This window comes from Pelmatolapia mariae, linkage group LG8, assembly GCF_036321145.2.
Source record: "Pelmatolapia mariae isolate MD_Pm_ZW linkage group LG8, Pm_UMD_F_2, whole genome shotgun sequence".
Classification (NCBI taxonomy): domain Eukaryota; kingdom Metazoa; phylum Chordata; class Actinopteri; order Cichliformes; family Cichlidae; genus Pelmatolapia; species Pelmatolapia mariae.
In genome coordinates this window covers 25,888,037-25,915,930 of record NC_086234.1, presented here as the reverse complement: position 1 = coordinate 25,915,930, position 27,894 = coordinate 25,888,037, and the positions used below count along the sequence as shown (strand labels likewise).

The 27,894-nt window shown below is 40.8% G+C and overlaps 1 protein-coding gene across 6 annotated transcripts in view; it reads right to left on the bottom strand.

Moving 5' to 3' along the window:
* The window catches only part of LOC134632846 (ras-associating and dilute domain-containing protein-like), a 38,921-nt gene extending 11,499 nt beyond the window's left edge, over nt 1–27,422 (bottom strand). The window contains exons 1-11 of one of the 6 annotated variants that reach the window (XM_063481683.1): nt 26,937–27,422; nt 22,376–22,587; nt 20,924–21,098; nt 17,653–17,885; nt 16,252–16,673; nt 9,906–10,202; nt 9,393–9,785; nt 8,804–8,841; nt 8,492–8,718; nt 8,130–8,242; nt 2,110–2,374 (exon numbers count right to left, since the gene is read on the bottom strand). In XM_063481683.1, coding sequence (XP_063337753.1) covers nt 2,110–2,374; nt 8,130–8,242; nt 8,492–8,718; nt 8,804–8,841; nt 9,393–9,785; nt 9,906–10,202; nt 16,252–16,673; nt 17,653–17,885; nt 20,924–21,098; nt 22,376–22,587; nt 26,937–27,064 — 2,503 coding nt within the window. In that variant the 5' untranslated portion in view covers nt 27,065–27,422. Of the gene's footprint in view, nt 1–2,109; nt 2,375–8,129; nt 8,243–8,491; nt 8,719–8,803; nt 8,842–9,392; nt 9,786–9,905; nt 10,203–16,251; nt 16,674–17,652; nt 17,886–20,923; nt 21,099–22,375; nt 22,699–22,836; nt 22,909–26,936 lie in introns of those variants that run through there. The other 5 variants (XM_063481681.1, XM_063481682.1, XM_063481685.1 and 2 more) reach the window with 5 other exon arrangements.
* Nucleotides 27,423–27,894: the final 472 nt, after the last annotated feature.

Sequence of the window (27,894 nt, the reverse complement as noted above, 5' to 3'; positions counted from 1 at the left end):
TAAAGGCTAATTTACACTATGGAGCCCTGCTTTTAAAAGCTGTCATATGTTTAACACTGTCTGTGAGGCTGGATTTAAGAAATAAGCCTTAATAGTTTTTAGAACATGTTTAGCGCCATCTTGTGCCAGTACAGAACATAACGTCACCGGGTTGGTTGGTTGCAGCTCATAGACATTTTTAAGTTTATGTTAACTAACTAGTGACAGAACCAATAACCCAGTGAAAATCAAGGAGAAAAGGCAGTCTAAGGGGGGTTACTTTTGTGCTGCCTTTGTCTACAACAATGAGTTTTATTCTAAGCAACCAAAGATATAGTGTCCACTTTCAGTCTCTGTCTCTTAAGCAGTAAGTGGATTTCCTTGTTTAGCTACCTGTACTGAAATGGGAAAATCCACCTGCTAGCTATAACGTTTGGGGGCCAAGCACTTTATAAATGAGGACTGTGTGGAGGAAAGCCTGCTTGAGTTACCAGACTGAAAAGCTGGTGTCCGAAACCAAGCAATCAGCTGGCAAAGCAGAGGTCCGCAAGTTGCGATATTTTATGCAGTAAATTTGTCTTTCTTTTCCAAGCACAGCCAAACAGTTTACAACATAACAGGTTACTACATGTGCATCACACCACAAACCAAATTGAGCTTCTTACCGAAGCACAATCGGGGACTTTGACATCCATCAGCATGGATGTTATGTTAATCCTAAACTGGTGTGATGTCTGTGGTGTGACGTGCTTGTAGTAAACAGTTTTTTCTTAAAAAATAGTTTTTGGTCTGTGTCGGTTGGAATAATTGGTTCCCTGAAAGCAGAGACTTTGCAGAGTAAATAAATAAAAGCATAATGACATATTCTGATTGCCAAGAGTTAGTGTTAGGCTTGGGATTGTCACCAGTGATGACTTACTGGAGATTTATGCTTGAATGGGAATTCTACGCCATAGCTATGTTGTAATTAGATAGTGCTCTACTGTTTTTGTGTTTTGTGTTATCCTCATGACTAAGGTGTGTTCATTTTGACCTTGTTTTTAATATCTCTGCAAAGTAATTTGTGACCTGTTTTTGTCTAAAAAAAAGTACTCTGTAAGTAAACTTTACTTACTTACATAATTATTAACCACAAACCCCTGTGAAACACTGCAGGCAGCTTACGGCGTAATTGGACGTGCACTTCTCTATAAATTTAACATCAAGTTGCGTTAAGGCAACCCGCAGCGACTGTGATTGGCCTGTTCAGTATCATCGATTCGACCTATGCTACTGTTTCACTGCAGATTTTGAATTTATCAGTGCAAGGGTAACAATCATTGTCAATATAAAGAATAATAATCGTAGCATCAGCACAAGGAGTCACAAATGTCAGCAAGTTCCTGAAGCGAGATTGATGAAACTACGGGAATGGATGTGAGGGAATGTACAATGATGTGGAAAAACTTGACGGACAAATATGTTTGCCCCTAAAAAAATCTGACCACAACACATAGTGGGGACCCAGGAGGGAAAAAATTCCCAGCATTCCCACAAGCACCCACATAAATGCTGGCAACAGTGTTGCTAACTTACAGTAGATAGGTTACATTGTAGCTTCTACAAAGATTCAGCACAGAAGTCTAAATCAGGCTTTAAAGCTCAGAGGGTTAAAGGTCATAACTGGCTAACCAGACGTTACAAATTTGACCAGTAATTCTATACATGCAGTTTTTTTTATGTTCTAGTGGCGTTTGAAATTCAAGCGTAATTTAGAAAATGCTTCAAAATATTTGACATTAGTTATCATGATAACAGACCGAATAAGAATGTACCAGTTTCCAGGTTATCCAAGTCTGATATATCTAAATATCTAAGTGCTTTGTGCTTCTTTTATTTAGTGAGTCAGATTCTACTATTATTTTATTTATGTGCTAATATTAATTATTAGGTATCTTTGTCTGTGGGTTAGACTGATGCAGTCTATGGATGCACTTTTCTAACTCGTCACTAAGCATTTCTTTCTCTTATCCAAATATGGTCATTTTGCCCAAAAAAACTCTCAAAGGTTAATGCAGCAAACAGTGGCTACGTCCATCTTTAATATAGTCTATGATACAGACACTGGAACACCCCAAGCAACCAGCGTACCTCTCTCCATGAGTGAGTTGAAGAGTGATGCATTGATGAAGTAGAAGAGGTAGCTGATGAGCTGAGAGGAAATCTCCGAGTGGACCTGGCAGTCTGAGACTAGTGTCAGGCACTCGGTCAAAACCTCCACCACCTGCTGGATCTCGCCTGGGACCTGCAGTCCTCCGCTACCCAGGACCTGAGCGCTTTCACTGGCTGTACTCAGGTCAGGATTTTCCCTGAACGGATTGCAATCCAAAAGTCCTGGCAGGATTGGGTAAAGGACCTTGTGAGACAGAAAACAAATGTGCAGCTTAGAGTCACTCAGTTTTGATGTGGAGCTGGCAATTGTTGACAATTCCTGTGGGTCAATTTGAGGTTGGAAAAGTTAACTTTGTGTGGTGGATGTTCTGATTAGCAGGATAAAATAAAACATGTAACCCCCTAACCTAGAATTCAGACCACCCACAATTTCCTGGCATGTCTGTCTCACACTATAACATAGCCGACAGAAGATTGGTTAGACCCAACCAGTGCTCGCAGAAATAAAAAAGACAGAGTTTCTAACATTTCCTTCCTTTCAGTGAAAGGCCCTTGGTGTTCTTCAGGGCGAGCCCGGACAACGGCAGCTTTGTTCAGGCTAATTGTACACAGACATCTCCCTTCCTCTCCGATCTCACTCTTAGACCCACCAAGCATCCGAGGCCAACTCCAGCCATAGATCACATTCCTAAAAAGCTGAATATGGCTCGTGTGGGCTTGGCATTGCACTGCAAAAAGAACTGCTGAGTGAAGAGTTTTGAAGCAATCCACCCTGAGGAGATCAGTTTACCTTCACTATAACGCTCTGCAGCTAGGAAAGGCCAAACATGAACAGGAGAACGTAACGACCACGGATCCCACTGCACATAAGACACTGGAAATGGCTGAACAATAAAGCAAATAATCTTGCAAATGTTGCTGGTTGGAAAATATCTCTCAGTGGAATCAGGGCAGAGAGGATTTATTCACTCAGCAGCACTGGATTCTGGGATTACCACATGTATCCATGGCACGTATTAGCCTGGGGTAAAAAAACATAAAACTGCATTCATTGTGACGAACACGTAAACACGCAGTCTGCCCACAAGCCTGTTAAAGTGCGCCTTTATTCATCACGACATGTCTTCAGCTGCAATAGCTGCTCACCAGTGGCGCCTTTTGTTTTCCATCCCGCAGCAATAACCCTCACATCAGATGGAAAGCCATGAAATACTCCTAAATAAACAGAGATTTAAGAAACTTTTAGCACGTCTGCTGAGATTTAGAGCTGAATTTGCCGTGATCTAGGAGGAGTTATAATGTTATCGAACAAGAGGTTTTTCCTGGGTCACCTTGTGGAGCAACCTGTCAGGCTTTAAAATAACTTTATACTGCCTCAGACAAGCTACACTACATAAAACACTACTGTAGACTGACAGTGGTGACTTCACCACAGGCCTCATGGCTCTGAGCTTTCTAAGTTGTGGCGTTCGTGATGGATGACAAAACATGCCTGGATTAACAGGACAAGACCAGAAAAAAGCAAAAAACAAAAGAAGACCATGTGAGAAGAAAGCCAGTTCAATCTGCCCAAACAGCAGAGAAATAACTTCATCCTCTTCTCTTTTGTCTAGTAATCAAAATTATGCAGCACAAATAATAGCTCACATTAACCCATCCTTGGCTCATTAACGATTCATAAAATAGATTACAATAAAATAAAGTTTTAAAAGCTACATTCAGTTAAAATAAGATCTACTTGGTTTAATTCAATTCAATTCAGTTTTATTTATACAGCACCAAATCACAACAACAGTCTTCTCAAGGCGCTTTATATTGTAAGGTAGACCCTAAAATAACACATACAGAGAAAAACCCAACAATCATATGACCCCCTATGAGCAAGCACTTTGGCGACAGTGGGAAAGAAAAACTCCCTTTTAACAGGAAGAAACCTCCAGCAGAACCAGGCACAGGGAGGGGCGGCCGTCTGCTGCGACCGGTTCAGGTGAGAGAAGGAAGACGGGCTAAAATACATGCTGTGGAAGAGAGCCAGAGATTAACTTTACTTGACTTTACCAGTCAATCTATCTTCCTTCAGCAATTTTAAGTTCACCGCAAGTGACGCTGTACAAGATGGATAAAAAAAACAACAGCAACAGTATTTTGGTGGAGAAGGTGGCAGTTTGTTGTAATACCCTGTTAACATCTAAATATCTGGTCAAAACTGGGACAACTGGTGCTTTCCTGTGTCCCCTGAAGTTCTTCATGATCTGCTGTACCATTATATAACACAGCCGAACTAACTATTAGTTGCTCTAATTTGTAAATTGTTTTGTAGAGATAACTAACTGACAATGAAAAGGAAATTATAAATACTACCAGTTGATTAGTTAATTTGGATATACTCCAATAAAGTATTTTATAAGCAAAACGGTGCAGGAGAGAAGTTAAGGTGAACCAGCGGAACATTACATTTTCTAAAAGGTAAAATTATGCATCATATAATACACACACATACATATCTGAAGTCATCTGGTTGACCAGGCAGACTGTTAGAAATGACTATCTGTAGGCAGGTATTTAGACCATATCCTCCAACACTTTTCCTCTTTAAAGAACCAGGGTCATCTTGATGCATTCTCAATCATCCAGGAAAGTAAATCTCCAAAAGTTGAATCTGTTCATCTGGACGTAGCGTTCTGTGGGAGAAACGTATCGTCACTCATCCAAGTGACTTCTTCAGTCTCAGCTGACTGCAGGTTTCCCCAATCTTATAAACAGTACATTTGCATAATGACTGAAACCAGCCCACTGAAGGAACAATGGGCTGTGAGGTCAGTTCCTTCATCATAATTATGCAAATTCTCATGACCATTGATCAACAACCACTGACCAAAACCCACTGATCAAAGACCACTGATCAATGGCCATGAGTACCATCCACAGAGAGTTGGGGAATGGCTGCAATCACAGCATTGTAAGATGGCGAAAGATGTACCCTTAGGCCCCCTCCTCGATTCAGAGATGGTCTTTCCCTTTTCACGTAAATCACCTCCTTGACTCCGCGCTCAAACCAGCGTTCCTCCCTGTCCAGGATGTGTACATCCTCATCATTGAAAGAGTGTCCACTGGCCTGTAGGTGTAAATAAACTGCAGAGTCCTGGCCTGACGAGGTAGTTCTTCTGTGTTGTGCCATCCACTTCGCCAGAGGTTGTTTGGTTTCCCCGATGTATAAATCCTGGCAATCCTCCTGGCACTTAACAGCATACACTATGTTACTCTGTTTGTGTCGGGGGACCCGATCCTTGGGTGGACCAATTTTTGGCGCAGCGTGTTTTGGGGTTTAAAAACCACAGAGACCCGGTGTTTAGAAAAAATGCGTCTCAACTGCTCCGATACTCCTGACACATATGGGATCACTACAGGTTTTCGCTTGGGCAGCGGTTGTCCTTCTCTCCTGGATCGGCTGGAGCTTTCTTTAGGTGTCTTTCCCGCTTTGACAAAAGTCCAGCTTTGATAACCACATTTACTCAGGGCCTTCTTGATGTGCTGTTCTTCTGCCTCCCTGGCCGCTGTGTCAGTGGGGATGGTGTTCGCTCTGTGTTGTAGCGTCCTGATGACACCCAGTTTGTGCTCCAGTGGATGATGAGAGTCAAACCTTAGATACTGATCCGTATGTGTAGGTTTACGGTACACGTCAGCTTTTAGATGTCCCCCATTACTGATGGAAATCTCACAGTCTAAGAAGGCTAACCTGACACTTTTCATATCCTCCCTGGTGAATTTGATGTGTCGTCCACCGAGTTAATGTGATCCGTGAAGTGTAGTACGTCCTCAGATTTGATTTTCACCCAGGTGTCATCGACATATCTGAATCAATGGCTTGGTGGTGTTCCAGGGTAGGATAGCAAAGCCCTCTTTTCCACTTCTTCCATGTACAAATTGGCCACGATGGGTGAAACTGGGGAGCCCATGGCACACCCATGTTTCTGCCTGTAGAACTGACCCTTGTATGTGAAGTAGGTGGAATGAAGACACAGTTCCAAAAGCAAACACACTTGGTCGATGCTGAGAGTGGTCCTGTTGCTGAGGTTGGTGTCATCCTGTAATCTCTTACGGACTACCTCCAACGCTTCCGTGACTGGGATGAAAGTGAAGAGAGATGTAACGTCGTACAAGACATCTCTCACCTTCTCAACAAAATCCTACAGGCCAGTGGACACTCTTTCAATGATGAGGATGTACACATCCTGGACAGGGATCAACGCTGGTTTGAGCGCAGAGTCAAGGAGGCCATTTACGTGAAAAGGGAAAGACCATCTCTGAATCGAGGAGGGGGCCTAAGGGTACATCTGTCACCATCTTACAATGCTGTGATTGCAGCCACTCCCCAACTCTCTGTGAATGGTACTCATGGCCATTGATCAGTGGGCTTTGATCAATGGTCATGAGAATTTGCATAATTATGATTAAGGAACTGACCTCCCAGCCCATTGTTCCTTCAGTGGGCTGGTTTCAGTCATTATGCAAATGTACTGTTTATAAGATTGGGGAAACCTGCAGTCAGCTGAGACTGAAGAAGTCACTTGGATGAGTGACGAGACGTTTCTCCCACAAAACGCTACGTCCAGATGAACAGAATCAACTTTTGGAGAAACCAGGGTCATATTACTGAATTCCTTCCTTCACAGGAAAATTGTTTAAGAAAAAACAATTCCAGCTGCCAGAATATGTGAGACCTCTGTTTTTCTATCTTTAACATGTCAGCATGTCAGGCTGGCAGTGTGCTAATGATGTCTTGGATGTGGCGTAATACTTGAAAAGACAGAACTCTTTAAATCGGCATTTTTCGTTTGAAGCATCATGATAACTGGAAGAGGAGACTTCCATATCAACTATCAGCCTAAAGATGTAACTGTCTGAACCAAAATAGGACAGTCTCCTGATTAATGTTTTTGGATGCTATTTTCACCCACACCCACACACTTAACTGGAAATTTGTCTGAAACTTTCCTGGGCAGAGCTCCATGGGTGTGGCGCTTTAGTGAAAGTGCACACAACTGGATACTGTGGCTACAATAAAATAAAATATGATTTTTTTTCTCTTTTCCCAAGGAACACTGTGTGAATAAAGCACAACATAAATCAATACAAACATACAGAGTAAAAACTGTAAATGATTTACCTTTAGTGTCAGGAGACTTTGGAACTTGGCAAAATGTGCTTAAAAGTTTTCCTTCTGTGAGATAAGTATGAACATCAGTACCACTCTTTAGTCTAGGAACTAAAATTGCCTAGTTTAGCATAAATAATGGAAAGGAGCTTGACTAACTCTTAAACTTCTAGAAAATATAGACAACCATATACCAATACAGACATTTCACTTGTATATTTGAATTAATGATTCTTTTTTTTTGGGGGGGGGGGGATCTACCTTTGGGAAATCTGGCCTAAGAAGAACTAAGAAGGAAGAAAGAAAGAGTAAAAAAGAAGAGAAAAGCTACAAAGCTTGAAAACAAAACAAAAAAAAAAAACTAAAAGGGTGCAAAAAAATAGGTCTTCATTACTTCATTAGTACAACTGTCACATCATACAGGCATTTGAACCTTTGTTAGCATGAGAATATGTGCACAAAGTCCTTTCTCTAAAAATAAAAAGTTGAAAGAAATGGTTCCTTGCTAACACACACACACACACACACACACACACACACACACACACACACACACACACACACACACACACACACACACACACAAAGGCCCTTGGTGTTCTGCCTCTCTCCCATGTCACAATGCACTCAGTGTGGTCTGGCAGCATTGTTGCTCTGTCTGCTAGAAAGCTATTGGAATGCTAACTAAGCTCTTTATTCTCAGCCATTTGCAATGGTTGGACCAGATGATCCACAAGTTGTCTATGCAGGCCAGATTGTTTCCTTCCAGTTAAACCAAGGACATATGTAATCAGCAATTTGTAAACCGCACCACTGAGTCACTGCCTTGATAGTAGTCTGTTACCTTAGTGAAGTAGTACACACACTGCTGAAAGGCGAGCATGATGACCTCCTCTAGGACAGCTATCGTCTCTTCGCTGGCTGAACGGACGCAGGACATCAGAAGCTCTAACAATACTGAAAGGTATACATTCAGAAATGCATAAATGTCATTTCATCATGTGGTTGAAAATGTGGACTGTGCTTCATAATGTTACACTGTTCGGTTGCACTACTGCCCAGTATAAGATAAATAAGGAATATTATGAATTTTAAATTATGCCAGCAGAGATCAAGAATAAAAATCTGGAGTTGAAAACAAGCAGAATAGCTCCTCTTTAATTATTATTATGGCTACATGCTCTCTACAGCACCTAAACAACTAACCCAAGTTCTTTAATTCCTTGCTCTCATCATCTTCCCTCTCTGGTTCCTCCTTTTGTTCCTCCTCTTCTCGGGCTCTCCACTCCAGAATAAGAGGCAGCTGGTGCTGAATGAACTGCAGCAGCTCCAGGCTGTTTGACATCCACACCACTAGGGGGTGCAGTCCAGGGATCAGCTCTTGGAGGCAGAGAAGAGTGGGGTCTTCTGGGTTTGAACCTTCGCCCCTGAGACTGCAACACAGGAGGAAAGCTGTGCAGTGTTCTCTGTGAACTGTAATATAATTAGTGTCGGGGAAATAAAGAAAGCTCTGCTTACACTTCAGGCTGAACTGCGGCCAGCTCCTTGGTCTGCTCCTGCATGACAAGATTAAAAGTTTTGAAGTGACTTAAAATAGCAATAGGTAAAATTGTAAGCCAGAGCCATCTGGGGGATATAACACAGTATTTCTCTGTTCTTCAGCTAGTAACTTAATTTAGTAATTCAGTCCTTGGTTGCTACAGTGGGCAGCAGTTTGCGTTCCTAAGACATGATTAGTCCCTGAAGAAAGTTCTGCTTTGGGAAATTAACTTTTGGAACAGAATTTTAAGCCTGATTTTCTCCCTGCAGACATTTTCTCTTTGGTCTCGGTGTGATCGTGCTGGATGCACTCAGAAACACTTGAAAGTGACCTCTCCTTTGGTTAGCAGTGAAGCAGATGATTGAAAAAGACTGTGTAAGCACATCATGGCGACCAGCCATGGATCTCTTTAAATATTAACCTGTGCACATCCTTTTTTAAACATGAAATCTGTGATTTCCTGACATTGAACACATCTGGAGCAACTTTTTTTGCTTGTTGTTGTTATGCTCCACTTTAAAATGTGGAGACGGCAGAGCTCCTTATATGTCTTTTACTACAACTCACCCACATGGCACTCTGAACTCCACTTGCAATACGCAGCAGGAGCCTGCGTAGGTCTGACGTTTGAAGACAAACTGATGAATACTGAACACACATGCACAACAGGAATGCAACAGTCAATGGTGGTCTACCACTGATGCTGCTACTGCTCCCCATAGCAACAATCTCCTTCACAATGATGACCTCGTCTTCAGCTGCATAGCTAAGAGTCAGACTGTGGCCTTCAGGTGATTTTAGAAATGGAGGCCCTCCGCTCAAGGGCTGTTTGCAGTTTGGGCTCTGGTAGGCGATGCAGGTGCTACAGAGGATCTTTTCTCTTGTAGTTGCAGAGGTGGTGTGACCTAGAGTCCAGGAGGCGGCAGACAGGCTGGGTTCAAGAGCATCACTGATCACTTCCTTTATTTTCCAGAAAGAAACAAGAAACATGAAACATGAAGCAGGATTTGCACATAAGAAAAATTCCAAATTGATTAAAAGTAAAAGATTTTGGTTCTTGTGAAGGTAATCTGCCGTTACCTTGTGCACTGAAGCTAGAGGGTCTTTGAAAAGAAACAAGTAGTGCTGTCCCAACCCAATAATATCACCAGGGCAAAGCGGTTCCTCATTTCTCAGCCCTTTTCCATTCTTAGTGACCACGGCATCCTGACACGGGCAGAGAACGGTGGGTGCAACGGTGCTGTGGCGAAGGAAGTAGCAGTGTCTCGGAAGAATATCAGTGGCAAAGAGAAGGATATCAGCCTTTGACCCTTCCTTGTGACCGCTTTGTTGACCGACAACAATATTTGGGCTGGCAAGGAGGTAGATGACAAAGTCCTGAGTGAAGAAATAAATGACAAATTACTAAACAATCACCAAGAGTTCACTATATACTCATCTTCTCTCAAATGTATTCCACTCTGTACAGTGCCGTTGTCTGCTGGTGCTTTGTTCAGGCATGCTCAAAGAATTTTTTTAGTATATAAAGAAGCATTATGATTACTTGTCCTCCCATGTGAGATTTTTATTTTTTTACTTTGGTATTATTGTTTTGGTTTTACCTGCTCTTTGATTACATTTAACTTTCAGATCTACTTGGTTTAATTCAATTTAATTCGATTTTATTTGTACAGCGCCAAATCACAACAACAGTCGCCTCAAGGCACTTTGTATTGTAAGGTAGACCCTACAATAATACATACAGAGAAAAACCCAACAGTCATATGACCCCCTATGAGCAAGCACTTTGGTGACAGTGGGAAGGAAAAACTCCCTTTTAACAGGAAGAAACCTTCATCTTAACCAGGCTCAGGGAGGGGCGGGGCCATCTGCTGCGACTGGTTGGGGTGAGAGAAGGAAGACAGGATAAAGACATGCTGTGTTTAAGCACCAAAAGCTTTAGAATGGATGATAGTTTTGGTTCAAATCAGAACTTGCACAATGATCCAGTGACAGGTTCCAACTCTTCTAATATAGCCTATGAATGGTTGCCTGAAGAGGATTTAGTGATAGCAGGAAAGCTAAAAAACAAGAATGCAAAGATCTGCTTAATACAATTCAATGTCAAGTGTCTGCACAGTGAATGCTAGCATGCTGTACCTGAGTAAAAACAGTGGTAAAAAATTGCATTTAGTAACAGAAAAGTGTGTCCACACGGGCAATCCCAACATGGAAATCTGTGCTGACACAAAATCAGTGACATTCAGTGACTTCAGTAGGGTTCAACTTTTCTGAACTTTGAGGCGAGCAACTGAAGTGACTGTCACTGAGCTCAAACCATATTCTTGATTAACGTATGACAGGATTCTAAATATATTTGAGGGTTATCTAGGCATATGTGGTTATGTGTTAGCCCTGCGACAGACTGGCGACCTGTCCAGGGTGTACCCTGTCTCCCGCCCAAGACAGTTATCCAGGCAATCGAAGTCTGGAATGTCCGCTATCAACCAACCATCAGCAATAAAGCAAATTGCTACTGGTGTGAATGCCATAGACATTCCAGACAGAACTCTGAGGTCTAAGTCATCGTAGGTGGAACACTACTATTAACGCTAACACTAAACCTATATTTTAGAGAAGGTAAAAACTGATAGTTTGACATTTTTTTTATTTTTGTCTGATTATTTTCTTTGTACCTTGATTGCAGAGACTTGGGAGCACAATTTAAAGGTACAGTAAGTAATCTTTTGACATTATTTAGTAGGAAAAAAAGACAGTTGTACTCATAAATATACATTGATTAGTGTATATGTACATCTTCTAAAAAACTGATGAATTCTCACAAACTCGGAATGAATTCATTAAAAATACATGGCAGCAAGCGCTCCTGTGGGAATTTGGAGGGATACGAAAAGATTTTACACACTGTACCTTCAATAAAAAAGAAAAAATACACATTCTCATTGCCCAAGTTTAAGAAAGCATATCAACCACTGAAGAACCAGCAGCAGTCTAGTTGCGGTTGAAAAATAGCTTCAAAATTAAAGTTGAACAGATGTTGCAGATGTTACTCTGTAATCAGCTCAAGGTGCTTCTTAAATAGCGCCTGAATGTCCTTGTTAGACTTTCTAGTAAGAGGTTTGCATTCAAGAATCAGTTCCTTCTGTCTATTTGCCAATTATATAGACAGTGGAAAAAAACGATTAAAAAACAATCTTGAGAAAATTATAAGCAGAAGAAAGAAAAGCACACACTTCAAACCTCACACATTTGTGTCCGCTGACCTAAATGCCATTATGTTCATGTGGTAGCATTACTAAGTTAATGATGCTGATCTGACACATGCTGCAAACTTCACAAACCAAAGGGTAACGTGAAGTCGGCTACATCGATCTTATATATACAGTCTGTGGTTAATCAGCAACATATCTGCCACATGTTAACAGACTGCATCTATTTGACTTTGTTTGGTCTGTAAAGAAGTAAAAAATGTTATTAAAAAAAGGCTCAAATCTGAGTAATGAGTGCTTTTGTAATGCTTGAGTTCATTTTATGGATAGTGCTGTGATCTGGAGACACAACGACACACTTTAGCCCTTTTGTTAATCACTAACAAAAAGAAAGATTGAATTTAGTGCATTACGTCAGTCCACCATCAGCTATGTAACAGTCTCTCTCAAACAAAGCTTAGCAGTATGATCATGTGGAGGTACTGGAATTAAAATCTAGATCCAAGCCTGATTAGACAAACAATGTTTTATTAGCCCCAGTGAGTGGCAAGCATAGTGTGTAGAGATTATTATGTTTGACATTCCCCTTGTGATGCTTGTGTTTTCCAACTGGACAGATTAAAGCTGAATTAATGCACAAATAAACTCTTTAAACCTTTATAATAGTATATCTTGGGGGTACATGATTATATTCTTATGAAGGGTATTTTGGGAAAAGAGCTGTGACGCAGAGCTAAAGCACTGCAGTGTGTGAGAATCTGTGTATGTGTGTGTGTGCCTGCATGTGTGCGGCTGTTGGCCACCATTAAAAAACCACTGGTAATCAGTCAGGAAGCAGTGCCAGGCTTGTCTTCTTCTGTTTCCTGAACAGTGTTTTTACACTGACAGTTTTTCTACGTGCTGTTCACTGACCTTCACAATAATGATTCTTTCCGCTGCCTCTCACTTTCACTTAAGAAAACAATGGATTTTACAGCACATGTAACACTATACTTTAAAATGTAATGGTTTGCATATGGAAATATTTTTTAAAGAAGCTGAAAACAACGTACATGCAGCTAAAACTGTAGAGCAGTCTAAATTTACCGTTAGCTGAGTCGTGCCCAACAATTATACCTTATCGTTTTAGCTAACCACACTTAACAGAGGCAGAGCTACTGACTGACTATAGTGGTTTTTAAGTGTAGAATCTACCTAGCTAACTGATAAAGCAAGTTCTAGTTCTATGAATTTTATATAAATGCATTTCAACTTAACAACTCATTAAATTGTCTGCTGAAAACTGCATGGTGCTAAAAGACTGAAGCTAAAACTGGCTATTCCAGTCAAAAGTTAGCATGCTCAGCAGTTGACATAGAAGACACAGAAACAGCCAGTGTTGGGAAGGTTACTTTTAAAATGTATTCCACTACAGATTACAGAATACATGCCCTAAAATGTATTTTGTAACGTATTCCATTGTGTTACTCAATGAGAGTAACGTATTCTGAATAATTTGGATTACTTAATATATTGTCGTGCTTTTTACAGCTACATGAATGTACTATTGCTGTGTGATTTATTACTATTACTGAAGGAAACTCGCCATACCAATACCAACTAGATTTTTAAATCTTAATATAAAATGAGTAACAGTAGGGTGGACATTAGGTAAGGCTGCACTTTATGCAGCGATTTTGTATAGAAAACTATTCTGTGCATATATAAAACAGGCCCGCGGCTCCGAACCGTAGTAAAGGGACCTCTGGCTAATACGTCGGGTTCCGTGTCGGGCTCGTAGCTGAAAACTAGCTTTACTTTGTTGTCTGGGTCAACTTTGCTAACGAGAGACAGAGAGGCGTGGAAAGGCTGCTCCAACGGAAGTTATTGTTTTGGAGGAAAACACGAACACAGTGTACAGCCGAGTCTTAATAGCTGGGCTCATCAGGCACTCTGTAACACTGTGCCTATTGTGTTCATATTAAATAATTTTTTGAATAATACTTAAAAAAAATATTTCTTCACGTCATTATGCGGGCCGCAAGTAGAGGTGACATGGGCCCCGAGATTGAGACCCAGGCATTAGAGCCTCTCAATGCGCGTTTTATTTGGGTTTCCGGCAATGGATGGAATTACTAAAAATAGAGAGGGCATAGCCTAACATATGAAACAGGAAAAGATCGCAGTGTAATCCATTTATTTCAACAAAGTAACTGTACTCTGATTACCACCTTTTTAAACAGTATATGTAATGGAATACAGTTACTCATATTTTGTATTTTAAATACGTAACGCCGCATGTATTCCGTTACTCCCCAACACTGGAAACAGAATCGTTGTTATAGTGAAAATGTAACTATGAGTACAAGATAAAATGTTAAGATCCATCCTGGCCAACTGCAAAAAAGTATAGTTTCCTAATTTGGAAAGTGTTACCATTCAAAACATCTTAAGATGTTAACATTACAGGGTTTGAGAAGCTTGCCAAACATTTACCTAACAGTTCTTTACTTGCTTGTCTCACTATGTGTTAACAGATCTCTCTCAACTGAATTATAGTTGTTATTAATCTCTGTCTCTCTTCCACAGCATGTCTTTATCCTGTCTTCCTTCTCTCACCCCAACCAGTCGCGACAGATGGCCCCGCCCCTCCCTGAGCCAGGTTCTGCCGGAGGTTGCTTCCTGTTAAAAGGGAGTTTTTCCTTCCCACTGTCGCCAAAGTGCTTGCTCATAGGGGGTCATATGATTGTTGGGTTTTTCTCTGTATGTATTATTGTAGGGTCTACCTTACAATATAAAGCGCCTTGAGGTGACTGTTGTTGTGATCTGGTGCTGTATAAATAAAATTGAATTGAATTGTCTGGTTTAAGCTCCAAGAGGGACACAAGAAAAATGCTTTGCTTGAGGCCTCAGAATGAGACCTCACTAACAAACGGGTGACCTCACAGTGGCCTTGTCCATCTTATACATACAGGCTATATTTAGGAAGTGTGAGGTGAGCCCCTTTGGTGGGCCATAGAGCCTCTACAGAGTAGCTGTGTTGGGGAAATGTATGGTGTGAAACTAATTTGAATCAGTATGATTTATTTAAGAGAAAATAAACAATACAGTGGGGTGAGGGGGTCAATGTAGTGATCATGCTGGTCCAGGACCAGGATAAATGAGGACTGTTACATCTTTGCCAAGCATATGGATCAAAATACTGCAGATTGGTCAAGTCCCAAACAGAGGCAGATGATCAGCAGTGGCAAATGCCTAAGAAGAAAATTTAAGGGAAATAACCAAGTGAGTTTGCCAATACTGTTGTCTGCCATTATTGTTGTTTTGATTTCTTTTGTGGGAGTGAACAGTTGGTAGTGTTACCCAAACTCAGTTAGCATCCGGGACAAACTTCCACACAGTAAGTAAAAACACATGTGTAGTTATTATGAACAGGACAATTTTTTTTAAAATGTTGCACATACACACTTTTTTAAGTCTGTATGTAGTGTATTGTTGTGCTGTTGGTTCTGTAAACATAATATGATAGCTATTGCAACTTTTTAGAACAAATAAATGAGGGAGCTCTGGCAGTAGCAGTAGAGGACATCAAAGTTAAGTGGTAATATTAACTTGAAATATAGTTTGGGATTCACCTTTCATGAGCATAATTCACATTTTTTCCCCTGGGAAAATTTTTAAAGCATTGATTACTTAACTATAAAGACAAACTTTATGTAATAGCTGAATTGTCATGACACTTTAATGCCAATTCAGCTTGTGTGCGTCAGTAATGCTAATGCAATGACACTGTAAAATATACCGCTAGTTTAAATCTTTTTAGTGCGATCATATAAATAATGACCTCTATGGTAAATAAAGCTTCGTTGTTGCTGAAGGTTCTGAAGGTGAGGTAAATAAAACAGTAGCTAAAGTACATAGTGTAACCACAAGTTTTTCAGTTTGATTATCACTTTCTGCATGTTTCCTGTCTTGTCCTGGCAAATTGCCAGAAAAAATAAAAATTAAATCAGATAACCAATTCCCTAAGCTTACACTATTGTCTTTTTAGTTTTTTTTTTATCATATAAAAACACCACTCACCCGCTACTAAACTCTTTAAATGGATGATTTCAACACTCGAACATGTATAAAAAGCCAAAGCACTGACAGGCATTATTGTTTCTTACTGCTGCTGACATATGATTGGAAAACTGCTTTTCAGGGTCAGATGCAGAGCGTGTGTTTGGATATGATACCTGCGCGGGGTTGTAGCCCTGCAGCAGTAGCAGGTATGGACAGTCGTGAGGAGGGTGAATAGAGTACTGTGTGGTGTTATCGTCGCTGCTCTCTGTCTCCTCCCTCTCTGACTCCTCTACTTCCTGCTCGCCTCTCGGCCTTGACGGACAGAGGTTCTCTGTTTTGGCCCCCTCTGAGGGAGCTGCAAGGCTGTGAATGTGATTCTGTTCTGGATGCTCAAAGCTTTGCACTGACGTTTGATTTGGGCACTCGCTTTCATCCTTGACACATTTTTCGTGATCTGTGCCGTGTTTGGTCTCTAAGAGGTCCATCTCACTTTTGCTCCTCCACAGTTTCTGGCTCCGGCTCATGGTTCTCTCTATGAGGGTGGAGGTCACTCTGGAGCGGCTCTTCTGCAGCTTACGAGCCTGAGCATTGATACCTAAGAGGGAGATGAATAAACAAATAAGAGAGCTGGGAATAGCGTTCTAACTACATCTAAACTGAGCTGCAGTAAAAATATACAGAGCTCAGAGCTAATGGAATGTGGTGATAGAGCAACACCCTTTTTTTTCTTCCTGAAGCAAGGTGAGGTGTGTGTGAGCCTCGGTCATTTGTCCATGGTGTGTTTATGCCAGAATGAACACAGAGAAGCACCATACAGGAAACAGACCTCAGTGGAAAGAAAGACAGAGCTCATGGAAAAAAGAAGAAAAAACGTCACCCCCACAGCAGGCATCTACAAGCTGACACCGATAGAAGGCCATCACAAGCTGTGCCATTCATAAAAGCAAAACACATAACAGGACACAGTCTTACACTACGAACACAGCTGTGTCAACCACAGCTGGGGCCCCTAGTAGAAATGATTGTAGAAAATAGTCCAGCCAGTGCTGTTACAGTACCACGGAGCGTTTGTGTCAGGTATCTGTGGAAAGTTCTGGTGTTTTTCTTCTGTCACATCATGCCTTGTAAGGCCAATTAGATATTTTAGCAGTATAAATCTTTTACAGCATTTTGCAGCAAGCAGTTAAGTACAAAAGATAGGGTGTGTCACTGGAAGAAATCTAATTAAACAAGTGTGTCTGCGACATCCATTACATTTAAAGTTTTAAAGAACATTTTAAAGGAACTGAGAGCAAATGTGATCCCCAAATTTGCAGCAGAAATTGAAAAGAAAGGAAAAAAAGAAATAGTAGACCTATTAAAATATAGCTTGGCCTATGTGGCTTGGCCTACTTTCACTGGAACAACAACGTGCCAACAAACCACATTTTTACTGTGAGAACTTTAAAACTGGGCTTAACACTGACAATGCTTCATTTACTGGTGAAGACTCCTATTCCAGGGCATGCAACCTGGTTCAGGATGTGGTATAGTGTGCAGTGATAACTCCCTATTGCCCTGTGGCTATAGCGTACCAGCAGTGATGGTATCCTTCTCTTTGGATGTCTTCTCCTCTACTGAACTTCTCTTCTGGATTTCGAATCGTCTTGCCAAACCATCTCTGGGTTTCCACAGTGACTGCAGGAGGAGGGGTTTTTCATGGTCGCCCAGTACTCTGAAACCTTCTGTTCTCCACGGATGATTACTAATGGAACCAATGGTGTCACAGAGAACGTAGGACTCCGCTTCCTCCTTTCTCAGGCCATACCTAGATGACAGTTAGCCATGTTATCACCCTTTCAAACCCAGAGACAGAGCACTAAAACAGTAGGCAGCAAAATTTCTACTGAGACTGTCTCACCCTTCTGCCAACAATAATGGACAATATCATTAATTCTCTTGAGACTTTAAATGAAGCATTAAATTCAGAAGCACAGCGAAAGTTAGCCAGCTAGCTAATAGCGAGGATTATGCTAAACATGTCACCGTCACAGTGTATTTATTATAAAATTGTTACAGTTCTTAACTAAAAGCTACACAGTCTTTACAGTTCAATTAAATTCACTATTCATTCTATTTTTGGCTCTTTTTGGTTTTCACAAGCTCCACCCAGGAAATATTTAGCATGATATGCGCTCAAGGTTTATGTTCGCTTGTTAGCAGCTAACTATGCTTGTTTCTTCACAGTGGGTTTATTAAATGTTTCTTGCGTAAAACACCCTTCTGCTGTGTCTAGAAACAAATTTCTTAAAAGAAGTGACAGCAAATTGCAAAACTTTATACTGAGCTCAAAAATGCTTAAATGCTCTGAACAAGTGAGAGAGACTGTTCCTGAGTGCAATATTAGCTCATCACCAAAAGCAACTGCTTTCACATAAGTGTTTATATACATTACATGCAGTACTATGTAAAAGTGCAACTAATTTCTTTATACTTTACTAGGATAATGGAAAGGAAGTGCAGCAATTTACTGATTATATTGTTTTTCTATCCAGGTTTGCTAATAGCATTGGTAAAATATTTGGTATTATTCACGTGTTGAGAAAGAAATTAAAGGATCTGTTTTCATAATTTCATCAGTTTTGACAAGATTAATCACTCCCTAAGACCCGTTGCGATTGATTTTCAGTTTAATTCTTGCATAATTTGGCATGTCTAAGTCTTTTCTTTCCCCTTTCCTTCCTTAAGAATCACTTTTTGAGCTCTCCACTGAAACATTTTCTGTTGAGGCCTCAATGAACAGTAGATGGTTCAATTGAAGGGGGTGAGATGCATCTGTCTGACCCTGTTTCAGGTTTTTCCAGTTTCTTAAGAACATGACTTTTAGATAATGTTCATCTGGCACATTTTCTTTCATCCATCACTCAACATTCCTCAACATTTTTTAAGGACACACTGCATAATGCTGAGATATGTCAATTTTCAGGCTAATATATTTCTGGGAATCTACCCTGTTGGTACAAAAATACAATTTTATGCCCCTTAGATTTTGTTATCCTCAGCACTTTTGTAGGTTCAGCTACAAAAATGGGAACAAATTGTGCGCTTGTGACAAGCTTTTAGTAACAAACTTTACTGTTCTTTGCTAAGTTGTCTATTATGTGCAGACACAACACTGATTCATCCCTTGAATTAGATGAGTTTTTGTGCTTGAATGATTCATTTATCAGTGTTAAGTGGTAAACAAGTAAGTAAAATAAAAAACCCAAAACATTCCTCTGAAAATGGTCAGGTACAAGGACAGGACTGAATCAGCAGCTAACGTCAAGAGAAAAACTAAAAGACCTTTAGAAAATCTGGAGCTCTATTGCTAATAAAAACACTTACAAATTAAAAGAAAGTCTGCATCTTACAGTACTGTACTAACTTTACAAATTATCAATATAATTTTGACTGATAAACCTTCATGGACAAACAAACACAAGGTCAAATAAGTCAAACTGGCTAACTTACTGTTTGCTAAGCCATTACTCTACTGCTAATGTTAGCAAGCATTACCTGTTAACTGAATCTTCAAGCCTTTAATCCTGCTTCACTTTTTCGTCTTTTTATGTAGAGGGCATACATCCAACCTGACAAATTTAACATATCATTGACAAACTATTATGTGTGCATAGATTTCTTAGCAACTAGTTGCACATTTGTCCATACAACAGAATTAATATTTAACTAGAGTTGTTAGAGTATTTATTTATAATATTTAATTAGAGTTGTTTTGTGCTTGCTTGTTGAATGTTAATCCAATATTCACTTTCCTTTCGGCTTTCATTCGATTTCCATTGGCTCCTGAGGGAAATATCTGTATTCAAAGATGCTAAAACCCAACTTTGTTTGCCAGCTAGTTGCTAACTATGTCTGTCTTTGTTGCCGTGCATGTAGTGGGTTTTTAAGAGCTGGAAATGGGTTTGCTGGGAGTGAACCAAGTAAAAAATGCTTCAGGCTGTAAGAAACTCAACAATTAGCTCCAAGAGGCTAAAATGTTTGGTATAATTGATGGAAGCTGTAAAAACTGGGGGTAATTCTTAGTGGTTTCTTCACTGTTGGCACCATTTTTAACTTTACATATTGTAATGGGTCAATGGTTAACATTAAAGAAATTAATGCAGCTTTGACACATTTGCCTTCCAGATGTAACAAACCCTCCTTTTATTCTGTTTCTTTGAAGTAGTCAAAGCAGTATCTTATGAATATTACAATAAACCTGTTTTCATCATAAAAAAGAGAACTATTTGAGACTGTTTGCTGAACCGTTACTAAATGCATAATGTAGTAATGGCATATTTAAATGTCACTGCTGCAGAGAATTATTTTCACTAAGAGAAAAGAGTCATGATTTACTCCTTCCTCTACAAAGTGAATACCGCTTGCATTAATCATCCCATTATGTTTTTTGGCTGAAATATAAGCAAAGGCTGACAGACACTGATTCTCTAGAGGCTGCCTCGGAGCTGGGCCGACACTGGCTGTCTTTAACACAAGCCTGTGGTTTTCTCTGGTCCTTTTCAGCAATACTAACTCAGCAGCACTGTGTGCACTATACTGCAGTTATAACAAACAGAGCAACGGGTCAAATCAACTTTGTTCATCTGAAATATACAATACTAATCACAGAAACGTAAATGCGCTAACCTTTCATCAGCCACTATAGCCAGTCTATAAAACCATTCTGACCACTTTGATATACAAACTCCGCTCCAGCAGAAGAAGCATATGGATATACATAACTCAGCCAGGCTCATGAGCAAACACACAAAGCAGGCACATATGGCAGGCAGACGCACGTTCCCAGATAACACATGGTCTCACCGTTCAAGGGCCTCTTTGACAAGCTCTTTTGCACTGGAGTGCGTGGTGGCGAGGACGCTTTTATAGTGAGCTCCTTCCAGGATTTCATTTCCAAAGATCTTCAGGATTCCTGGAGCAGTTATCTGATTGGACAGCTCAGATGGGTCTTCTGCAATTAAAGCATCTGCAGAGATCACTGCAGAAAGGGAAGGGAGGTTTAATGCTTTTCTCAGTTGTGGTTTGGTATTATCGATGAAAGGCCAAACTTTTACATGTGATTACAAAAATTAGTTTTTATTAAAGGAGCTCCATATTCTATTCTTAACTCTGCTAGAATAGCTTTGTATGATTCACATTTAGTAAATTCTATATTTACTTTTTTTTAACCTCATTCTTGAAGTCAGGTTAAGTCAGGTTTCCTCTGAGTTGCTGCCCATTAAAAAACAAAAGGTTTGAACAGAAGGTTGGTGGGGCTTCTGTGCTCAGGGCCAGTTTCGGTATATCTACTCTATCTTGACATCATATAGAGCCAAGAGTAGAAGAAAAACTGTCAGAAATTGAGTGGATAGAACAGCCTGAAGCCTGAAAAAGTATAACAGGTCCCCCTTGACGGAGCATTAGTAAAAAAGCATGCAGTAAAACAAGTTTAATGCTAACTGATGCAGTTTAGGCTGGTTCCTCAGTTTCTCTTTAGCTGATTGTCATTCAAAACCATTTTAACCAATTTAAGAATGCATATTTGCATTTGAATGCTTTTTGTTTTTGTGACTTTCCAAAAATTGAAGGACAATGTAATAAAAATATGGTGAGAATTAATGTACAGTAAGTGCAGTGGTTCCCATAAAGCACTTTTTTACTCTACGTGAACACTCAAAGCACTATATAATCACACTAGCATTTATTTCTACATTCAAGTGCTCTCTATCTCACATTCTCACTCCAGTGAACACAATGGGGGCAACTCAGGTTCACTCAGGTTCAGCATCTTGCCCAAGGACACTTTGGCTGGCTAGGAATCAAATTTCCTGCCTTCTGATAGTAGGTGACCTGCTCTACATCCTGAGCCACAGCCACTTACTGTACATCAATGACCCGCTGATGAATATTGTCCACGACTTCTTTATAACACAAACTGCACAACTGATGCAGCCAGTTTAACTTAGTGGTATTGTTTGATTTAATCAAAACAATTATTATTAAAATGAAAACAGCAGAGGCAGAGCTACTCTAACTTTTATTTTCTAAACTGGTTCAGCCTGCATGCAAGATTTTGGTATTAATCTAAAGAGCTTGCAAACTAGTGCCAAAATAGCTCTGATGACATCATTGGGGTCATCCTCTTGCACATCATCACTTATCCCAGAGCCACAAGTCATTTATGCTAAGAACATAGCTGTAGCATTAGCACCCTTCCAATGACAACAAATCCTGAGTGCAAACATGCAGGGAGAAAGTAAAGTCACTGCGACGTACTGCTTCCCTTCCTGGTGTGGACAGACAATGATGACTTGAGTCCTGCAGTCAGTGCCATGGAGCCTGAGGTGGAGGTGGGGGTGGGGGTGCGGAGAAAGACACCTGAGAGGCGGTGGGTGTTCCGACGAATGCGGCTTTTGCAGGGCTGTCTTATGGCCACACCCTCAGCAGATCTGCTAGCAGATGAACTTCCAGTGGATGAAGCTGAACTGCTGAATAAAAAAGTAAAAAAAGAGTGTTTGAGAAACATTTTGAACACTTACCAGCTGGAGGACTGATAAAGCCATCACATTGGTTCAAGATCAAGGAAGACATGTTTGTGTCTTCAATCAATCAGACAGTCATCAGCCACAAAAAAGGGAACCAAAACAAAGATATTAGAAAAAGCAAATCGAATCAAATCGAAGATCCATAAAGTATCATGTCCATTCTTGAAAGCAGCACATATGCTAGGCACATACCGTTCTGTCCGTAATGCAGTGCTGTCTGGTTTCCTTCACCATGCCTCTCTAAGCTCTCTTGAGACATGAATGAAATAATCAAGTGTTGCTTTACTTCTGACTGAGCCTCTAAGCTACTTATCATTATGGCTCAAAGGTTCTCTGCAGTTACGCCACCACTTGGAAATAACCGATTTTACATGTCTGATTAATAATCTTAGCACTCCTAGTTAAAGTCTTACATGGCACATAAGCAGTTGAATTAGAGGATAATGAAAGCTCCTTCAAGTTCTCTCAGCTTAAAATGTGGGTTTATTTGTAGAAGTAATACGCAGTGGCATTTTTTCAGTTTGGTGTTCAGCTTCTGAATCAGGCCAATAGTCTTAAAAAAGGAAGAAGAGTACCAGTAGCTGAGTTCATCATAGTGTAGTGTGTGTAGTAGTGTGTAACAATACTGCAAGGCTCTAGTTGTACCAAACTTAAGTTCATGTGTCCATGTTGAATGAAAAACCACTTGCCTGAGCTTTTTCAACTTTGAACTGAACTTCAGTATGACAGTATCATTGTCCATGTATGTGTTAGTGCAGCTTCACTGCTGGCATCTTTTTGAAACACTTGTCATATGGTTGTGTTTCTTCAAGGGATAAGTCCCTGTAGAGCAAGGTGAATTTTGCTGAATATCTTTCATTTAAAACCTCATTTTATTTTATGATGAAATACTTTTGTAATGACTCTTGTTGTGTATGATAAGATAAGATAAGATAACCTTTATTAGTCCCACACGTGGGAAATTTGTTTTGTCACAGCAGGAAGTGGACAGTGCAAAAGTTATGAAGGACAATTAGAATAAAATAAAATAAGAATAAATACAGTACACAACTGTACAGAATAGAATAAAAATAGAATACTATATACAGTAGAATAAAATAGAATAAAATATACAATAGGATAAAAATAGAATACAAATGCTATATACAACAGAGTGAAAAATACAACGGTGCCAGAAAGATTATTGCACATTTGTGTTATTGCACATTTGTGGATGTGTGTGTTTGATCAGTTAAAGTCTTTGTTGTGCAGTCTGACAGCAGTGGGGAGGAAAGACCTGCGAAATCTCTCCGTCCCACACCGTGGGTGCCGCAGTCTCCCACTGAAGGAGCTGCTCAGTGCTGTCACAGTCTCATGCATGGGGTGGGAGATGTTGTCCAGCAGGGATGACAGCTTAGCCACCATTCTCCTGTCACTCACAACCTCCACTGGGTCCAGAGGGCATCCTAGAACAGAGCTGGCCCTTCGGATCAGCCTGTTCAGTCTCTTCCTGTCCCCAGCAGAGATGCTGCCACCCCAGCAGACCACACCATAAAAGATGGCTGAGGCCACCACAGAGTCATAGAAGGTCTTCAGGAGTGGGCCCTCCACTCCAAACGACCTGAGTCTCCGCAGCAGGTACAGCCTGCTCTGCCCTTTCCTGTAGAGGGCGTCTGAGTTATGAGTCCAGTCCAGTTTGTTGTTCAGATGAACACCAAGGTACCTGTAGCTGTCCACAGTCTCAATGTCCATACCTTGGATGTTCAGTGGTTGCAGTGGAGGATGTTTGTGCCTGCGGAAGTCTACCACCAGCTCCTTGGTTTTACTGGCATTGATCTGGAGGTAGTTCAGCTGGCACCAGTCCACAAAGTCCTGAGTCAGTCCTCTGTACTCCTTGTCGTCCCCATCAGTGATGAGGCCGACTATAGCAGAGTCATCAGAGAACTTCTGCAGGAAGCACTGGGTGGAGTTGTGGAAGAAGTCTGCAGTGTAGATGGTGAAGAGGAACGGAGCCAGAACTGTTCCCTGTGGGGCCCCCGTACTGCAGACGACCCTGTCCGACACACAGCCCTGAGTCCTCACATACTGTGGTCGGTCGGTGAGGTAGTCCAAAATCCAGGTAGTGAGGTGATGGTCCACTCCAGAGTTCTCCAGCTTGTCCTTCAGAACCGAGGGAAGAATAGTGTTGAAGGCACTGGAGAAATCAAAGAACATGATTCTCACAGTGCTTCCAGCGGTCTCCAGGTGAGCGAGGGAGCGATGTAGGAGGTGAATGACGGCATCATCCGCTCCAATGCCAGGCTGGTAGGCAAACTGAAGTGGGTCCAGTGATGAGCTCACAAGGCGCCGAAGCTGAGCCAGGACCAGCCGCTCCAGGGTCTTCATCAGGTGGGATGTCAGAGCCACCGGCCTGTAGCTGTTGAGGTCCTTGGGGCGTGAAGTCTTTGGCACAGATCACCTCCCACACAGTCGACTCAAAACAGTCCTTAAGAGCCTCCTCGCTCTCCTGCGACCATCTCTGTACTGTGCGGGTGGCTGGTGGCTCCCTGCGCACTAAGGGCTCATACACAGGGACAAGGTGCACCAGGTTGTGATCAGATCTGCCCAGGGGAGGGAGAGGTGATACCTATAGTTTGAGTTTCCTGGTCTTAGCTGACAGGTTTGGTACCCAGTGTGGTCTTCAGCTGGTGTAACCCATCTGTTTCAAGGTTACATATGTTGTGCACTTGATTAGTGGTTATTATTTCAGTTTGTGGTCTTCTTATCAGCTCAAAGCAGTCTGACCATTCTCCTCTGAGCTCTGGCATTTTCATTTTCATTTCCATGCCACATCTAAAGTCACTTAAATCATCATTCTTCCCTATTCTCATGATCAGTTTGAAATTCAGTAGGTCATCTTAATTATGGCTAAATGCACAGAGTGCAGTGTGACTGTCTGATTAGATATCTGTGTCAATGAGTGGTTGAACAGATGTATGTAAGAAAGTGGACGATGACTATGCTGACTATGCCTCAAGGTATTGGAGAAGTAAATCTTACAGTAACAGTTTATAGTGCAGCCTGTCAACTGTAATTAAATAATATTTCAATATATTTTATTTGAAATAACAATAGAAGTATATTTACATACAAATACTTAAGAATGTAACAAGTCATATTCTACAGGAAACAAAGAAATAATTATGCGGTAAGTAAATTTAACTTGTGTATCCGTCATTTTAAGTTCTACATAAGTAATTTTAAGTACTGTGTGATTTCCCTATACTTTTTAGAGTGCGAGCTGTATTTTAGAGTGGGATAACCTTGCCTAACTTACAGGTATTTTACAGAAAAGGAGACAGAAATGATCCTGTAAGTAATTTAAAGTATGGCCTAACTGAGCTGTGTGCAATTACCTGATGGTTTTGTGGGAAAACAAGTATTCATTAGTTAAAATTACTTACATACTACTTAAATTTACTTAGAGTGTAAATATTTCTTTGCTTCCTAACAAAATCTGACTTGTTGCCCACTTATTCAAGTGCACCTACCATTAAGTATTTGTATCTAAATATAATTAATAGTAATTTCAAATAATATACATCAAAATTCCACTTAATTACAGGATGATTGTGCTTTTAGTAGATGGCTATATTATAAAGCATTACCACTCTTACTACTCTAGGTCTGTTCGCCATGGATGACTGCAAAACACTACGAAAAAAGTAAGAAGTGGAAAACTGAACTGTGAAATGCTATAGGAGAAGTAGACTGACAAATGCATGAGTGTATGATTTTAAAAATCTATGTAAAAACACGACTGAGCCAAAAATGACCCCATTAAGTCACTTGAAGTTAAAAATTTCCGATCAGTTCCTGTTCACACTGACTGAGACTAATATTACATGAAATACAAAACATTCAAATCGGAAGAACGAGACAGAAGTAAACTTGCACTTGGGGATACAAATGTTTTGTCAGGTGAACAATCAACATGGATCATCTGTTTTTGTTACAATTAAAGTCAAGTTCACAGTTCAAATACACAGACAGTCTGTCAGTGTGAATGTGGACCTCGTGCTTTGTTATATCCAGTGGCTTAGGGGATCGCAAGTTCCAGGACACATCAGGATTGAATACATAACAGCATACAACAACAGTCAGACAGCGTGCCTAACAATACAATCAAATGAGAGGAAGCACGAAGACAGAAGTAAAGGTGCACTGAGGCAGACAAAGGTTTGGTCAGGTGAACAACTTGTTAATTAAAGTAGTGTGCATATGAACACAATTTGGCACGAATACGCATTTGTTAGCACGTGTTTCATACTCACTGCTGAGAGCCATCACTGGCCTTCCTCCCGAGCCTGACAAACCGTCTCTTTGGGAGAGCTGCAGGTAAGTTCGGGGGTCTTGGTGGTAGAGAGCGCAGCTCCTCAGAGGAATTTTTAATCCGACTCATTCCTGTCTGATCCACCTGGTGCTACGTTAAAGTGGTTTTATTCTAAATGATCAGAGAGGGTTATTCTCGTGCTCGACTGGAGAACAGCCGGTGATGCCTTGCATCATTCCTGACATGTTCCATTCAGGAACCGAGGCGCAAATTCATCCAGCTGCTGCTTCATTTTCCGGAATAAGCGCTGCAGATGTTTCCAACCCTCATCCAGCTGTTGACGGACTGCTCAGTCCAACAACAGCGACCAAGCTTCTCCAGTTACAACTTCATCTCTTAACTGTCTCTGGGACGCTGACACGTGATTGAAATATATCTTACTGATGTCATTCCAGGGAGCGGACACATCTGATGAACACTGCTGCCATTATGACGTATCCTGTCCGCTTCCAAAGGAAGCAGCCTGTTTCAAATTCATAACGAACCCGCTCTCCAGATGTGTTTCGACAGCGCAACTGCCTGAAAGTGCCAAGGGTGCACACACCCGCCCACCCGCACTGAAACTTTCAAAATAAAACCTTACTGAAGAACTCGTCTGACCTTTTAAATCCCAGCTTTCACAGCATTGCACTGCTTTTCTTGCTGTGGAAGTGCAGAGGTGCTAAGTTCACGTCTGTGCTTGAAGCAGACAGAGGAGCTCGAGCAGTGAATCCAAGATTTCTGTGTCCATCACTCCATCTTCTGGCTGAAAGCAGATCACAGCAGGATTTTTTTTTTTAAATTATTAATGTAGGCTTATTATTCTAATTTGCAGTTTCCGATTTTTTTCTTTTGCTCTTAAATCTACTAGATTCTAGCTTTGCAATGATTTACCTTTCAAATTAGTCCTTATTTATCTA